Source organism: Eptatretus burgeri, chromosome 3, assembly GCF_056783735.1.
Source record: "Eptatretus burgeri isolate ZD-2024b chromosome 3, Ebu_testis_v1, whole genome shotgun sequence".
NCBI lineage: Eukaryota > Metazoa > Chordata > Myxini > Myxiniformes > Myxinidae > Eptatretus > Eptatretus burgeri.
Genome location: NC_140963.1, coordinates 53,624,505 through 53,642,420, shown reverse-complemented (window position 1 = coordinate 53,642,420; position 17,916 = coordinate 53,624,505). Strand labels below are relative to the sequence as shown.

At 44.5% G+C, this 17,916-nt stretch overlaps 2 protein-coding genes across 2 annotated transcripts in view; one reads left to right on the top strand and one right to left on the bottom strand.

The window, feature by feature from the left end:
* LOC147029899 (uncharacterized) overlaps positions 1-17,916 on the bottom strand; it is a 28,199-nt gene continuing 10,283 nt past the window's right edge. Inside the window, exons 2-9 of the mRNA XM_085873381.1 lie at positions 11,420-11,469; positions 11,189-11,288; positions 9,042-9,862; positions 8,414-8,917; positions 8,172-8,291; positions 4,493-5,062; positions 3,437-4,039; positions 1-2,745 (exon numbers count right to left, since the gene is read on the bottom strand). Of these exons, the coding sequence (XP_085729507.1) occupies positions 2,522-2,745; positions 3,437-4,039; positions 4,493-5,062; positions 8,172-8,291; positions 8,414-8,917; positions 9,042-9,862; positions 11,189-11,288; positions 11,420-11,469 (2,992 nt within the window). The 3' untranslated portion in view covers positions 1-2,521. The remainder of the gene's footprint in view (positions 2,746-3,436; positions 4,040-4,492; positions 5,063-8,171; positions 8,292-8,413; positions 8,918-9,041; positions 9,863-11,188; positions 11,289-11,419; positions 11,470-17,916) is intronic.
* FERRY3 (FERRY endosomal RAB5 effector complex subunit 3) overlaps positions 2,631-17,916 on the top strand; it is a 108,062-nt gene continuing 92,776 nt past the window's right edge. The window contains exon 1 of the mRNA XM_085873384.1: positions 2,631-2,754. Coding sequence (XP_085729510.1) covers positions 2,726-2,754 — 29 coding nt within the window. The 5' untranslated portion in view covers positions 2,631-2,725. The remainder of the gene's footprint in view (positions 2,755-17,916) is intronic.

The window sequence follows — 17,916 nt, the reverse complement described above, 5'->3', positions numbered from 1 at the left end:
GGCTTGATTCTCAGTCCAAATATAAACTGTTGGATTGGTGCTTCACATCACAGTGTGCGGTCCCCTCAATGCATGCTCAGCTGGGGACGAGTCTGCATGCTGGTTGATGTTAAAGATCCCACGGTGTCTTTCTTCGAAGAGGCGAGTTATTGCTGGCATCCTGAACAAATTATTGTCTTAGCATACCGAGGGGGCACTACATTAGCAGCATTGCAATAGCCCCTAGTAATAGTGCTACTAGAAACTTTGTGCTGCTCCTGAGAGAAGAAAGGAAAGCCTGAGTGCAGCAGTTTCTCAAAGCCAGAACCTCTTTCAAAATTGGATGAGTTGTATGATGCTAAATCTGTCAACTGATCATTAAAAGGCTCGTTCTCACTGAGAAACGTTGCTTGGCTCGTCGTGATGCCAATGGTGCATTTATATGACAGCTGCTTGTTCTCAGCACTGAACCCTTTATTACAAACATCATGAGTGAACCTCAATTATTTCACATTTGTGATCCTCTTGGTTAAATTGATCTTGAGTCGCTCGATTAAACAATTTATGTAAGCGTGACCGTTAACGTTATGTTGCAAAATAATGTTATTATGTTAACATAAATAATAACGTCAGCATCATGTTGTTGTCAACGTTATGCACAGAATGCAATGTCGATTTCTCATGGTCAGTATAAACAAACATACCGCTGCTCAAACTTACACAGCAATCCAAACAGGTCGCAAAAGACAAAATGTCAGGTTAAGGTCATGTCTCCCTGTGAAAAAGTCTATTATCCTCCTGGAATTTTTTTTAAGGGCTGGCAGGATGGTTCACTTGCAAGCTTGCACATTCACTTAATGTGCTTGCACATTAAGCACATTCACTTGCAAGCTATCTAACCTGGGTTCGAATCTCGATCCAGCTATAAACTGTCATCCCGGTGTTTCACAGGCAGGGTGATTCATCAATGCGTGGGCCATCCCTCGGATGGAAGTTAAACTCGTGTGCCGTCTGCTGGCGTTAGTTGGTGGACATTAAAGATCCCAGGGTATCCTTTGCAAGGAGTCGGCGAGCTATCGCCGGCACCACAAACAAATTTAATATTCCTGTCCTGGCATTCTGGGTCACGGATTGGTGACCCGAATGGGATTGTCACCTCGTAACTGCTTCAGCAACACATGTGCTCCGCATCACGCATGGCACATTACGATGAAAGATTGTTTTGATGAAGAGGAAAAAATGACATCCATTAAGATATTTAGAATTACAGAAAAATTTTCATTAAAGAGGTATGGTTAGAATATACTACTATTACAAACAACACCCCATAATATTAGAAATGTAATCAAATTACCTTTGAGATGACCGTACAATCAAGGTGTGTGATATCCTTTTTGGAATATTTTATATTGACATTCTATCTTAACATTCCTGAGACTTGCAATGAAGTGCTTCATTATGATCCAAAGCATAATTTTAAATGATGAGGATGAAAAGGTGTGGGGGGGGGGGGTTGTGGTTCATATGCCTGGTGTTGGCTTAATGGTTTGGGTGGTGGGTTTGGGATCTTTGGATCCTGGGTTCAAATCCCACTCGGCTGTTGAATACCAGGTGGGGTTGACTTTGCCTGTCATCCTTTCCGAGGTCGGCAAAATGAGTGCCAGCTTGCTGGTATCCTGTGTCGGAGTGGCGACCTGTCCAGGATTGTGCCCATTATTCAAGGAGACTGCTCAGGCAGCACCAATGCTCTACACAGAGTATGGTCCCAATGGATGGATGGATTGGGGGGTGTGGGGGGGGGGGTTCATGCATTCTGCACGAAAATTACAACAATAAAACTAGAATGACACTCCGTAGAGAACATACCTCCACCAGGCTGAATAGTTTACATGTTGTATCCCACTGGTAGGTCAGATCTGAATCTGGACCTGAACCGAAATCGAATCGGCTTGTTCTTGTCACCCTACCAACTCATCCACCAAGTTTTGTCATAACTCGTCCACAACTTTTTGAGACATCATGCTATGTATTATTTTTGGCCCAATCTCTCGATGGCGAAGAAGCACTTAAATTTTTTTTAGTATCCTGATCCAGATCCAAACCAAAGATGCAAATTGCTGTCCTTGGCCGGTCACATACATACACAAAAAATTTCAGAACGATTGCTTCAAAACTGTGGACAAAAATCGTGTGCCAGACAAACAGACGTTGCAGACTAAAATAATTGGCGAAATACTTTCACCAAGTAACAGACATAGACAGACCAGGCCTAAAACGTAACCTCTGTCCACTTTCGGTGGTGGAGATGACAACATGGAGAAATAGTTTATTCTATTAAAAATCAATGTTACCTTGTTGATTTGAAACCACAACGATTATAACAACCTTGTGCCCCGTTTTTCTTTCCATACAGATAGATCTGGTGTGGTCGGTGGAGGAGTGCAATCGTTGGGAAACTGAGAGCAGACGTTTTTAAAAAAAACCAGGATGTGTACAGGTGTCTCTGCAGGTCACGGGTGATGTCCACCGATCTTGGTCGGGTTCACGAGGGCCCAAACACTGGGTGCAGGGGTTTCACACGAGCTCGGCGTGACAAACCAAGCCGAAGGCTCCCTCCGGGGGAACGTGTCCCTGGTCCACTGGAAGCTGCGAGCTTTGGGGTCCGAGCCATGGGGGAACGGGACTCTGGCCCTCTGATCACACCAGGTCTTTCACTTCCATCGAGTGTGTCCGTCTCTCCTTCAGGATGCTCCACGTTCCTCACACCTTTCAAAGGTCAGACATTGAGGTGGCAATTAGGTAAGGTAAAATATATATTTTTTTAAAATCAGGATAGTACTGTGATATTACGAAAACTGTGGCATTACGCTCTCGCTCTCTCTCTCTCTCTGATGTACCATAATCTTCACAGAGCATCAATACTGCCGAAGTAGCTTCCTGAGCGAGGGTTAAACTGGGTGGTTTGCCGTCGCCTTCCCAGCAATGGTTAGGGCAGGAATTTGTAATTTGTTCATGGTGCCGGCGATAGCTCGCCTATTCTTCGCGAAGGACACCGTGGGATCTTTAACATCCACCAACGAATGCCGGTAGATGGGACGTCATTTTAACGTCCATCCGAGGGACGGCACACACATTGATGAATCACACTGCCTGTGAAACACCGGGATGACAGTTTATGGCTTGGCTGGGATTCAAACCCAGACGAGATAGCTTTGAGGCTCGTGTGCGTATTTCTTGGCCATCCTGTCAGCCCATAATACAAGTTCGAACTGTGTTATTAGTTTGGATATTTCAATAAAAGAGTAATTTCCATCGATTTAATTTCCGACAGACATTGAACAAACAGAATGTGTTTCAGACATGCAATGTTCAGGCCATTTATTTGTTAATCCACAAAAGCAGGATATTTCCACTCCCAGTGAAATGCAACATTTGTGTAATTGTGACTCGGTCTCACCTGGACTCTGTGGGCTTGGTAGTCCCAAGCTCTGAGTGAAACGGATGTTCTCGACGATGACAGGACCATCTTGGACTTTGCTACTTGTTCTTCCTTTCTCCTTGATTGTCGTCTTTTTATTCCTCTTCCTCTCCGTACCCTCTCCAATCTTTCCTTTCTCCTTACGTTTCCTATTTTTACTTTTTCCGTTGTTTTCAGAACTCTCAGTATTTCCACTTACCTCAATTCCGCTCATCTTTTCACTACTTACTAATCTGTTTTCATTAGTTTCCTTCCCAACCAGCTCCACAGCACTCTCAACTCTCTTTCCACCCACCTTGCCCTCATCACATTCCTTTCCTCCTCCTTGTACTGAAGATGCATTCTCTTCCTTGCTCTGATCTTTCTTCTTATCTACAAAATCGTCCTCGTTTAGACTTTCTTCCCTGTTCTCATTTTCTCCTTCAAATACAACAAGCAGACCCTTTTTCACATTCCCAGATTTCCCATTGGTTCCGGCCTTCCCTTTTTCTTCGTTTCCTTTGTTGAGATGTTTCCCATTCCCTCCTTTCTGCATTTTCTCCATATTCTCCCTTTGTCCGACTGGAGCACAGCTTTGCTTTCCTGTAACAAGGGCAAGTACACCAACAAGTTAGTTTATGCATTGCTGTCATTGCACTATATCCTATGAAATATTGTAACGGGCCGTCTGTTTATGATGTACACAAAGATGGTGAGTTTTTGCTCCCCCCTTCCTTTCCCACCCCACACTGCCCTCCCAATCCCCCCACTGCCCCCTCCCACAATGCTCCACACATGTGCCTTCCCTCATTTTATTCTTAACTCCTCCAATTTGCATTCTCTCCCCCCTTCCTTAACCTTCTCTGTCTCTTTCTCTTTCTCTCCCCCCCCCCATCTCTCTCTATCATCCTACTCTTCCTTTTCTCAATTTAGCCCCCACATTCACATCCCCCACCACACTCCTTTTTGTGTGTACTTGATAAATAGCTGGCCTTTAATGAATTATCATATCATCAGCAACACCATTAAACAATTTTAAATCTGACATTGTCTCACCGGGACTTTGTGGGCTCGGTGTTCCCAAGCTTTGAGTTAAATTATGCAGATTTTCAAGGAGGACGGCACCATCTTGAACTTCGACGCTTGTTCTTCCTTTCTCCTTGTTTGTCGTCTTTTTACTCCTCTTCCTCTCAGTGCCCTCTCCATCCTTTCCTTTCTCCTTACGCTTCCTATTTTTACCTTTTCCTTTATTGTCAGAATTTTCATTGTTATTTCCACTTACTGATCTATTTTCAATGGTTTCATTCCCAACCAGTTCTACAGCACTCTCAACTCTCTTTCCATCCACCTTACCCTCATCACATTGCTTCCCTCCTCCTTGTACTGCAGATGCATTCTCTTCCTTGCTCTGATCTTTCTTCTTATCCACAAAATCGTCCTCGTTTAGACTTTCTTCCCTGTTCTCATTTTCTCCTTCAAATACAACAAGCAGTTCCTCTTTCACATTCCCAGGCTTCCCACTTGATCTGCCTTTCCCTTTTTTTTCAATTCCCTTGTTAAGATCTTTTCCATACCCTCCATTCTCTATATTCTCTCTTTGCCCGACTGTACCACAGCTTCGATTTCCTGTAACAAGAGCAAGGATACACAGCAAAAAGTTATGCTGTCATTGTATCATTTAGTGTAAAGATAGTAATTATTGATATAATTTATGTAAAGCAAGTTTATTGTTATTTATTAAGCATTCTTGAAATTGTTATTTGTTCATTTCGTCTGCCACCGTGGGTGGATGGAGATGATGTTTTCACTCCTGTTTGTCTGTGAGCACGATATCTCAAAAAGTTATGGACGGATTTGTATGAAACCTGGTGGACAGGTTGAGTGTGTGACAAGGACGAATTGATTAGATTTGGGTGAAGATCCGGATACCAGAAAAAATTGTTTTCTAAGTGATTCTTCACTATTGAGAGAAGGGACCAAAAACGATATATATTATTATGTTTCCAAAGGTTGTGGACTGGTTAAGACAAAACTTGGTCGATTAGTTGGGTAGATGACAAGAACAAGCCGATTAGATTTTGGTTAAGGTCTGGCTGCAGACCCGGCCCATCAATGGGGTACAAAACGTAACCTGTTCAGCCTGGCGAAGGTATGTGCGATACTGAGTGCCATTCTCGTTCTATCTTATATCATTTTGGATTAAATCAATAACATTTTCATTGTCCCTTTGTTAAAGTTGCTATAGATTTTATTTTCTGCTTACGTCTATTCCGCTTCTTGTGGTGCGCTAAGAACATTCAGGAGAATTGTCAATAGCTGAGAGTATCTATCAAGGAGGTGAGGAAGGGCTTTTACAGAAGATCCAGGTTGGAGTGGAGGAAGTAAAGGAACAGCTAGGTAATCTAAGAGTAGACTAGAGGGGGAGCACTCGGGAGAGTGCAAAACCTCCGCCGTCAATACTGCTGGCTCACTCAAGTGAACCTTATATTTTATTCATTAAATATGATGTCAACAGTGCTGACAGTTATAGTTCTTTTCTCCAATATTTTTTTTTGGGTGGGGGGGGGGGGGGGGGGGTGGAAATCACTTAAAACATGTCGAAGTGCAAAATAAAGAAATCGAAATTTTGTTGAAAAAAAAAGTTGCAAATTTTTTTTTTCTTTAACAATTTTTTTTGGGGGGGGAGGTTGGAAATCACTTAAAATATGTAGAAATGCAAAAAAAAAATTCTCTAAATTTTTTTTTTGGGGGGGGGGGTGGAAATCACTTAAAACATGTAGAAATGTAAAAAAAAAAAAATTTTCTCTAAATTTTTTTTTGGGGGGGGGGACCAAGTCCAAAATTTAATGGCATGATCCTTGGACCATACCTAACCCCCCCACCAAGTTTCGTCGAAATCCGTCGGAGTTTTTCCGTAATACTGTTCACAAACAAACAAACAGAAAGGGGTGAAAACAGCAACCTCCATCCATCTTCGAAGATGGCGGAGGTTAAGTAGAGGGGGAGCACTCGGGAGAGTGCAAAACCTCCGCCGCCAATACTGCTGGGTCACTCAAGTGAACCTTGTATCTTTTTCATGAAATATGATGTCAACAGTGCTGACAGAGTAAGAGTTCTTTTCTCCAACATTTTTTTTTTGGAGGGGGGGGGGGTTGGAAATCACATAAAACATGTAGAAATGCACAAAAAAAAATTTTTTTGGGGGGGGGGACCAAGTCCAAAATTTAATGGCATGATCCTTGGACCATACCTAACCCCCCCCCGCCCACCAAGTTTCGTCGAAATCTGTCAGTTTTTCCGTAATACTATTCACAAACAAACAAACAGAAAGGGGTGAAAACAGTAACCTCCAATCTTCGATGGTGGAGGTTAATAAGGCTTCGGGTCCAGATAATATGCACCTGAGAGTATTGAGGGAGGTGGCAGAGCAGGCAAGCGAGATATTAACGGATATTTTCAATAGTTCACTGGAGTCAGGACAGGTACCGGAGGATTGGAGAGGAGCAAATGTAATACCATTATTTAAGAAAGGATCCAGAGAAGAATTGGGAAACTATAGACCTGTTAGTTTGACTTCAGTTGTGGGGAAGGTGTTGGAGACATTAATTAGGGACCAGATGAGGAGCCATTGAAATAAATAAATACTAATTAAAGGTAGTTAGCATGGGTTTACCAAAGGTAGTTCCTGTTTAACAAATCTATTAGAGTTCTATTTAGTAGTGTCTAATTGGGTGGATGAGGGAAAGGCAGTGGACATAGTATATCTAGACTTTAAGAAGGCATTTGATAAGGTACCACATCGGAGGTTGTTAGCCAAAGTGAGGGTTTGTGGAGTGGCTAGTCAGGTAGCTAATTGGATTGCAAACTGGCTTAGTTGTGGGAAGCAAAGAGTGGCTGTGAGTGGGAGGATGCCTTTCTGAGAGGATGTAAGTAGTGGGCAGATGTCAGCTTTGGTCAGCCTTGGCTGACCAATGCACAATCTCGGGTAGCTCCATATCGAGAATTGTTCGGAATCCATATGGAATCGCATTATTCTACATGTGTACCAATTTTGATGTTTTTATGTTAATTTGAACAATTGATCTGAAATATCAGACTACGCTGCTGGACTACATGTGTACGGAGTGCTGTTGGTGGGGGTCTTGTCAAGGGGTGTTGTGTGGTTGTTGATGTGTGTTTTTAACCAAGCCCATGCATCGTCCCCTGAGAAAAATAAATCCAAAAACTCCCCAAAAAAAAACACAAAAAATACTTTATTTATAAAAAATATATCTTTTGCATTTTCTTCTTTTGATCTGATGTTGATAAATTAGTGTGGTGTTAATGTGGTGCAGGCATGATGGGATGAATGGCCTCCACCTGTGTCTAATTTCCTTGTGTTTCTTGTGATTTTAAACCAGGCAGGTTTGATATTATGTCACTAATGAGTGGCATACCAAATTGCAATGGGTCATGAAACATGTATCACACCAGCCATGAACCCATGCCACACAAGGACTTGCTGAAAATGTCCTGATTAACAAAGAGTGCCTGCTACGCATTCACCCAGTTTAGGCATCCATTACACAGTTAATGAGATTTCCCACTTGTATCTGGATAAGAAGCCATTGGAAACCAATGTAGATGTGGTTATAAATACACAACCCCCTCTGTTAGCCTTATTCACAGTACATGGATAAATAAGCTTTATTGTCAATTGCAGGTCTGTGCCCAATCTTGGGTATAACAATCGTACCAGCAGGAACTTTCTTTGTCAGTGAACCTCTCCGGGGAGGCCTTCCCCTGCGGCGTGGAATAGAAAAGTCTTTGAGCATTTCCTCTTCATCTGTGGCAGCTCCCACCTTTGATTCACCTCCTACCATGTGTAACAGTCAGTGATTAATGTATGTGACTGAAATGGTGACAATTATATTGATGACTATTTATTTTCTTTCATCGGAAATGTAGAGTTACATTCTTATTCATGATGAAGCTTACCTGTAGTCGTCACCTGAGGCCCTGCTTGTTTAGGAGCTTGACTTTCTGTAAGCTTTACAGCAGTGTTCGGACGTATCTTCATCTCATACACCTCTTCTCTTTCATCGCTCTTCCTATCTTTATCTGGTTGATCATTTACATTTTCCTGAACCTCATTCTTGGTTTTCACTTCTGCATCCTTTGACTTAAATTCACAATTTTCAAGGTTATGCTTCACAATTTTCTTCGCATGGTCCTTCTCCCCTGGCACAGCAATGTCAGGTCCAATTTGCAGCTCACATGGGTCCTCACTGCCCTTATATTCATTTGTCACCACAACATTCTTGCCATCATATTTCTTTCTCCGATTGCCATTTTGTGATTCTTTTTCCTCGACCACAGCATTATTGAGGTCCTCTAAATTGTGTCCGAACCTACTTGTTCTCAAAGTATCATACGGAGGCCTCTTCTGGTCGTTGTCACTTCCAAGCCGGAAATCTGGCTGGAGTGAGATTTCTGTGTTAACTGGGAAACCGAACACAAACAGGTTATAAGACACAACAAAGTAACATAGCGAGATGATAAGTTTGGGCTGAAAAATTAACAGCACTGGATAAGACTGAACTGAAGGTGTGAGAATTGAACCTACATGGTATGCAATTGGATATGCCTCCTCCATGAAACTGAGATGCTTCCATACTCTGCGGCCTCTGCTCCTCCATGCTCTGCGGCCTCTGCTCCTCCATGCTCTGCGGCCTCTGCTCCTCCATGCTCTGCGGCCTCTGCTCCTCCATGCTCTGCGGCCTCTGCTCCTCCATGCTCTGCGGCCTCTGCTCCTCCATGCTCTGCGACCTCTGCTCCTCCATGCTCTGTAGTTGCTGCTCCACAGTGCTCTGCAACTGCTCCTCCATGCTCTGCCCCAGCTGCCCCTCCGAGCACAGTGGCCACTGTTCCTCCGGGCTCCGTGGCAGCTGCCCCTCCGAGCACAGCGGCCACTGTTCCTCCGGGCTCCGTGGCCCCTGCTCCTCCGGGCTTCGTGGCCGCTGCTCATCCGGACTCCGCGGCCGCTGCTCCTCCGGGCTCCGCGGCCGCTGCTCCTCTGGGCTCCGCGGCCGCTGCTCCTCTGGGCTCCGCGGCCGCTGCTCCTCTGGGCTCCGCGGCCGCTGCTCCTCTGGGCTCCGCGGCCGCTGCTCCTCTGGGCTCAGCGGCCGCTGCTCCTCTGGGCTCCGCGGCCGCTGCTCCTCTGGGCTCCGCGGCCGCTGCTCCTCTGGGCTCCGCGGCCGCTGCTCCTCTGGGCTCAGCGGCCGCTGCTCCTCTGGGCTCCGCGGCCGCTGCTCCTCTGGGCTCCGCGGCCGCTGCTCCTCTGGGCTCCGCGGCCGCTGCTCTTCCACGCTCTCTGGTCGCTGTCCACGTAGGCTCAGAGTAAGAGCAGCTGCAAGCTGTTGTTCATATTTGCTTGGCACAGTTTGTCTGCAGACAATAGATAACCAAACATTTACCCATTTGGTAGTTTTATGATCATGCTGGATGTCTTGCAACAAAAAGCTGTAAAACTTTTATAACTTGTATAATTTGCTGGTCAAAATTTTATCGTTAATGCGTCAAAATTCGATAATGATCGCTTTATCCATGATAAAATGTGATGATTTAACAATAGACAGCAAGGAGGAATTATCTACAACCATAAGGGGGAGTGAATAATTACTCCTTCTCCTCCCCCTCACCCACCCTAGCCCTCCCTCCGTGAAAACTGGTTTCAGAGCCAAATACATGTTTTGTCTTCCACTAGCATTAGGAAAATCACTAACTGCTCTGAAGAATGTGTGACACTGGCTGGAAAGTTCATTGAAAAAGACTAACATCTGTGGGAAAACCTTTTGACTCATCTATAACATGAAACAGCGATTTTGATGAGGCCATTTGAAGGTAAGAACGCAAGAAAGATAATCCAAAGTAAAGTTGATCAATCATGGTACATTATCATTCCATAGCAATCGATTGTCCGAGTCAAACCTCCTAAGACAATAACAAGTAATCGACATACACATCTGTGACGCACCAGGGCACCTCTCACTTCTCACAACCCACCTCTCCCATCTCAAATTTTGAGATGGGACCGTGGCCGTTGTATTTTTATTTTTTAATGAAGTGCACTGCGATGTTCTTCAATGATACCTTCAGGGAGTTTAAAGTTATAGCTGTTGAAAAATCAATTTGAAAGAATGAACAGCTAATCCTGCTATGCATACCTGTATGAGGTTTCACAGCCAATCGTGGGCAAGGAAGAGCATTTCTCCAGGAAAGATATCGGAGAAGTTGCACTTACTGGTTAACGGTGCAGTTTGTTCTTCCCTTTCAGGATGTGAAGTGAACATTTCCTCAATCAGCAGATTTAGTAATCCATGGTTTCTGAAATTGTAATTTTATTCTTTCACTTAGACAGGCTGACAGGATGGCCTAGAGGTGTACACACTCTCCTCTCAGCTGTCCAGCCTGGGGTTGAATGTCGGCCCAGTTATAAACTGTCATCGCAGTGTTTCACAGGCATGGTGATTCATCAGTGTGTGTCCCGTCCCTCAGATATAAGTTAATTTTGGCGTCCCGTATGCCGGCATTAGTTGGTGGATGTTAAACATCCTTTGTTCCAAATTCCTGCCTTAACTACTTAATCGAATGTTAGGCCTGGCCAGCCATTTTGTGAAAGATGGGCCAAAAACCTCCCGCAGCCAACCCCGCAAAAACATCGGGATAAAGAAGAAGATCACTTAGATACTTGTGAGAGACATGCCAGTTCACCTTCTCCGTCTTCCTCTTTTCCTGCTCCCAGTAGAAACTGCTCTCTTCATGCAGTTCTCCATCTCGACCATAGCTCTTTTGCAAGCAGGAATTGCAATGTCTGAATCAAAAAGAGAAACTCAACATGCAGGTTCACAACATCATTGAAGGACTGTTCATCTTCCTATACCCCCATGAGAAAACCATACTTCTGGAAACGTCCCACAACTGAATTACTTTTCAGGGACTTACCATCACAGTCAGAATCTGTGGCTGAGTCATATTCCTTATAGTTTTTCTTCCTGTAAAATAAAATATGCACAGTTTACGAATTGACACTCACTCCAAATGCGATTGTGACAATTTACAGCTATTTAATTGTCATAAAGAATGCAAGGAGGAGAAAATATTATAAAATGATACAAACCACAGCAAGTCGATTGTCCAAGTGAGATAAAGAAACCAGGCATTGTAAGGATGACCCATATGGGAGAAGCCTCAACCATAAGTTATCAATCAAGAAGTAGACCTTTACAGACAGGTTTTGGGGATCTCAATGCAAAGTCTTACATACCTCATCAACCTGTCTTGATTAAGCCTTCTTCAAGAACTTCATCAGTTGATACAAAGATGCTCTACCTCCCGGCGAACCTAAATATGAGGCCATTTCCAAAGGCCAGTACTGTGGAATAGAGACTATTTGTGGTACTGAGGAAATGCCAGTGTCGGTCAAACCCAGTCATCTACATTGCAAGGGAGATTCAAGAAGATCCCTTCACTTCCGCACCCTCGAAAGGGGCCTCCAGACACTGGAGAACTTTTCCAAGGCCTGATCCTTCCAATAAAATGTTGATAAAACTGTCATTCCTGCTTTTCTTTCAAATAATTTTGAGACTTATTTAAAAAAAAGAGGAATTCTGTGATACTTGCACTTGTGCAGGTCCACAAACCACAAGGTACTTGGAAGTCACCATCAGTTATTGCCAACATCTCACAACACGAGCAATAAAAGCAAATCTAGGGACAACGTCATCCAGGAAGTTATGTGGACTTCCTAGTGCTGCAATACTCACACCCATTCTGATATCTATGCAAACACATTGGTCTTCTTGACAGCCATGTATTGCTCACCTGGCTGGTGCAATGGCCTGTACAAGAGCCCCATTGACGTATGTATCAACACTGCCCTGATATTGGTCAGTGATGTACTAAAATCTACACTACTATCATGGCTACCATTATTGTCCAAAATGCCGCCATCAAACATCAGGCAAGGTACAGTGCTGCTGTACTCTGCAAATATACAAAGATCATAATGGATCTGAACTTATCAATATATCAATCCAGCATCATTGGATCAACTAAGTCTCAAACTTTTCTGGAATTATGCTGTAACACACTTATTAGCTGGTAAGGATACCTATAGCTGATGGCGGTCAGTGTGTAATTTGTATTAGTGTTGATAAAGAATGGTAATATTTGTCTTCTGCATCAGGGATGGAATTGACTTCCAGTTCCGGGTTTGGAGCGTCGACACGTCTCGATCGGGGCTCTCTGCTGACGATCTCAAAGTTAAGTTTCCGGTCGTTATCTGTCCCGTTTTAACTGTTTATTCTCTCACATGTTACTGTGTGTTCCTAGTTCGGTTTTGTTTCAAAAATCGTGCTATTTTGTGAGATTTTGTCGACTTTGTCTTACCGGACGCTTGAGACCGACCCTTGAGGCTTGAGGCCTTCCGGTTACCCTCGGTGGACGATCGTATTTTTTTTCCCCATTACCTTCAATTTCTATCTTCCCCACTTTCCTAATGTCCCCCATCCCTCCCAACTAATCACTCTATTTCTTATCTTAAAAAAACAAAAAAAAAAACCGCGACCTTTCTCCTTCCTCACTCACGACTCTCGATTATTCTTCTTCCTCTTCTTCTTCTACTTCTCTTCTTCCTCAAATTTTTCTACAACACTTCCATGATCTAATCCAGCATTTCTCAACCTTTTTACCCTTGTGGTAGCCTTGAAATAGTTTTCATGTCTCGGCGAACCCCTGCATAAAAATTATTATATACCATTATTAATATCTCGCTCTTTTATATTTTTATCGTAGTTCACGTGGTAAATATAATATATTTTTTTCGGATACCTGGTTTAAGGAAAAATGACCCCCTTTTTGTCAATTTATTGGCAATGAAAAAAAACATACTGCTCGTTTATGAGACCTCAGACCGAGGTTTTAATTCACAAAAAAAAATTTTATTTTTATTTTTTTTGTTTGAAAACGTCATTTTTGAAAGCGTTTGTCAACCCCGAGTCTGTTTGACAATTCTTGACCTCATGTAACTTGATCAACAAAACTTAAACAAACAAAGCTGAAGCAATAAAGGTAAACAGAAGAACTGACAGAGACAGAGACAGAGACAGAGACACACTTCGCGAGAGACTTCGCGCTAGGAAGCACAGAGAAGATAGATGGACACCATGCATGCGTCCCATACTTGAGTCAGTCACTCAATGATACACGAATCCGCCGCGTGCAGGACGTCCACTAACCACTGAAGGCGGTTTCACACTGGCGCCATATAGACATCGTTAAATACATTCCCTATGGTTGTTATAACTGTAAATAATACAAGAGGTTGAAGCCTCTATTATAATAACCAAGGAGTTTCCAACAATATGCCGTACGTGTATAGTAAAATTACGAATATTAAATCAAACAAAAACTACTCAAAAATACATTAGCCTATTTATTACTGTTTCTCGCGGAACCCCTAACGACCTCTTGCGGAACCCTAGGGTTCCGGGGAACCCGGTTGAGAAACACTGACCTAATCTGTTGAAAACTCTCTCAAACATGAATAATAACTAGCATAACCCGTGCTCTGCGTGACATGTTGGTGTGGGTGTGTTTGAGAAAGGAACTGATGCTGAGTATCAGTAGTAATTTTACTTTAATGCAGTAAGTGGAATACGATTTCACTGTTTCAGAACCATTTTATTTACTTTATTTTGTAACATGCACCTCATATGGTCTTCGAGATAATGTAAGCCGAATATCACGTTACTCAAGCTCAGAACAAAGTCGAAGATAGCGCGACACAAAACCTCAAACTCGGAAATAATATATACGATAATAAAACGATCTCTTATAATGCTTCATCTTCCTCTTTCACACTTGTGGTACTCTTTAATGTATCATAATGCACTACTCTTCTACTAATTAAACAGACTGCTCTCAATTCGACCTTTCCTTCATACCTTGCCTAAAAAATCCAACTGTTGCAGCGTTTCTTCTCTCCATTCTCTGGATTCGCCTTAATTGCATCCATCAAGAATTGTGTTAAATTGCATCTCTGACCTAAGACTTTTAAAAACCCCAGTTTGCTATGAATGTTCGCTTTCCATCAACCATTATTTTTTTCCAACTTCAGTGCCAACTCACCCCTCTCACCCCTCACTCTCAAAGCAACCATCCCACTCTTCTCCCTCCAAGCCTCCTTCTCACCTCTTTCAAAAACTCCCCCCTCACCTTTCTCCCACCATTCATCCCCCTCACCTTTCTCCCACCATTCATCCCCCTCACTCATCCTTCTCAAAGTTGCCCCCCCTCTCATCCACAAAGCTGCCTCCTTCCACTGCCCTCTCACCTCCATCTCTTCACTCCACCTCCTCAAATCCTCAACTGCCTTCTTCCCCCTCTTGTCCCCCTCTCCCCCAGTACCACAGAGCCTTTTCTCCTCCTCATCTGGCCCCCTCCCCAAGCTATTCTGCAATCCCCCACACTCTTTCAACAACCCTTCTTACCTACCTCCCTCATCCCTTGTCCTTCCCTCCCCCTCTCCCCCCACCCCCTGCACCCAAAGCCTCCTCCCCTCCCTCTTCATTAAAAGTGTCGACCTCAAATATCCGGGGCCTTCGCTCAAACCTTTCAGATCTTTCCATACAGGTTGCCACTGACAAACCAGACGTAATCTGCCTTAGAGACTTTCCTCCCCCAAGACGTGTCTAACTCCCAAGTATCTCTCCCTGGTTACTCCCTCCTCTGGTTTGACAGAACTGAGCCTCGCCCTGGTGGAGGAGTTGCTCTCTTCATCAAAGACTCTATTCCTCACTCTCCATGCACTGCCCTCACTCCCCCACACCCCCAGGAACACCTCTGGCTACGGCTTCCCCTCCACTCCCACCTCATGTTTATATGTGTACTGTATCGTCCACCGAACAGTGATGACTCCATCTACACCTCACTAACCGAAAACATGGACCAACTTCTATCTTCTCATCCAAACTCTCTCTTCCTCATATGTGGCGACTTCAATTGTCATCATGCGAGTTGGCTAGGTGTGGGTACCTCTCTCACCTGTCATGGCACCTCAGCAAAAGCTTTCTGCGACTCATTGGGACTGAGTCAATCGGTCAACTTCCCTACCCGGATCTCAACCAATGGTACTCCATCTCTTCTGGATCTGATTTTGACAAATTTCCCTGACAATATCTGCTGCTCTTCCTCCGCTCCAATCGGTTCTTCTGACCATGTTCTTGTCAAAGTGGACATCTCTCTGGCAATTATCAGAGAACCACCTCACCGCCGTCGAGTCTGGCATTTCACTCAAGCCGACTGGCAGGGTCTCCAAGCAGCCCTCAAACTTATAGAATGGTCTCCTATCGCTACTTTCTCCAACATCAACTCATCCTGGGAATTCTTTCAAAGAAACTTGCTCTCCCTCATGCACAGATTTATCCCTTCTCGTCTTCAGTTGTCCTACCCTTCCTCCCGCCCTTGGTTCACTGAAGCTTGTGGTGAGGCACTTGTCCTGAAACAACTTGCCTTTGCCTCATGTAAAGCAAACCCAACTGAGGGCACTCTCAGTTCCTTCCATAAAGCTCGGAACAAGTGTGTATCTCCCCTCAGGAGAGCCAGAAAACATCTTTCTCATCTCAAGTCTGAACTCTCAAACCTCTCCCTCCTCAAAATCCTGGTGGCGTCTAATCAAATCTGTTTCTGGTGTATGTTCCCCCTCCATCCCCTCCCTTACCTCAAATGGCCGCACTGCTGATACCGCACGTGAAAAAGCTGAATGCCTAAACTCGGTGTTTGCAGCTAAATCTTGTGTCCAAAACCCATCACTTTCTCTACCCACTTACCCAGTCACACCCAACTGTCCCTGGACTCTGTGTCCTTTTCTCCTGACAAGGTGGAGAGCGTGCTGTCAAACCTCGACTCAGATTCTGCAACCGGTCAAGACGGCATCAGCCCACGTGTCCTCAAAGCCTGTTCTTCTGCTCTTGCTCACCCTCTCTCTGTTCTATTCACCCTCTCATTTGGTCAAGGTCATCTGCCATCTGCTTTGAAATCAGCAAACATCACTGCCCTGCACAAAAAGGTACAAAAACAGATCCCTGCAACTACAGACCAATCCGCCTTCTCCCAATCATCAGCAAGGTTATGGAATCCATCATCGCTTCTGACATGAAATCCTTCCTCTTCTCCAATGGCTTGATTTCTGATCATCAATTTGGTTTCAGACCAGGTCACTCCACCTTGGATATGCTGCTTTTGCTCTCCCAACAATGGATGGAAGTCCTCAATGCCAGACAGGAAATCCGAGCCGTACCCTGGACATATCACATGCTTTTGACACAGTCTGGCACCCTGCCCTGCTCACCAAACTCTCTTCCTATGGTATCCAAGGCCATCTCCACTCATGGCTCGCAGACTTCCTCTCCTGTCGCAGTCACAGTGTGGCCCTAAATGGAGTTCTTTCATCCCCTCTTCCTGTCCAGGCTGGAGTGCCTCAAGGCAGTGTTCTGGGCCCTGTTCTTTTTCTGGTTTTCATCAATGATCTCTCCGACTCTCTGGAAAAATCCTCTATATCTCTTTGCTGATGACTCCACCTCTGCCGTGCCATTGGTCATCCCTCAGACCGGCAAGTAGTAGCTTCTTCGCTCACTGCAGATCTGGATAAAGTCACAAACTGGTCCAACACGTGGAACATGTCTTTCATTCCGGATAAATCTCACACTCTCACTATGTCTCTTCGAAAGAACCGTTTAGAAACCCCCCCCCCCCATCCACTTTCTCAACAATCCTCTGGAAGAAGTCCTTTCTTTCAAGCTTCTGGGTCTCACTACCTGCCATGACCTTTCCTGGGAAAGCCACATTTCAAACCTCGCCTCCAAATCCAGTCGCCGACTGGGAATCCTCCGTCGTGCAAAGTTCTTCCTCGGCCCACCTGAGCTCCTGACCACTTACAAAGCTTTTGTCCGCAGCCTGATGGAGTACTGCTCTCCCCTCTGGGCTGGTGCTCCTGCCTCCCACCTTTCTCGGCTTCACGCTGTAGAAACCAAGGCATTTCAGATCATTGGCATCTCCCATAATGAGGCTGAGTTTGGGCCTCTCACTCAATCACCGCAGGTTGGTCGGTGGTCTTTCTGTCTTATACCGTCTCCTCTCCAGCCTCGCCCCCCCTGCTCTCTCTTTGATTTGTCCCCAACACATTTCCGCAGGGCGCTCAAGGTCCGCCAACAACCCCCTTCTGGTAAAACTACCAAAATCACGAATCACTGCTCACCTTCAGTCTTTCATTCCTCTTTTTTCCTGCCTTTGGAATAAACTCCCTCACTCTATTCATTCCCATTCTTCCCTCCAGGCCTTCAGAACAGCTGTTCACCACCACCTCTTATCATCCCCCATCCAAATCCTCGATCTTTTCTACCCCCGATATAGCCCACCTCCTTCAAATTCCCTGCTTTCCT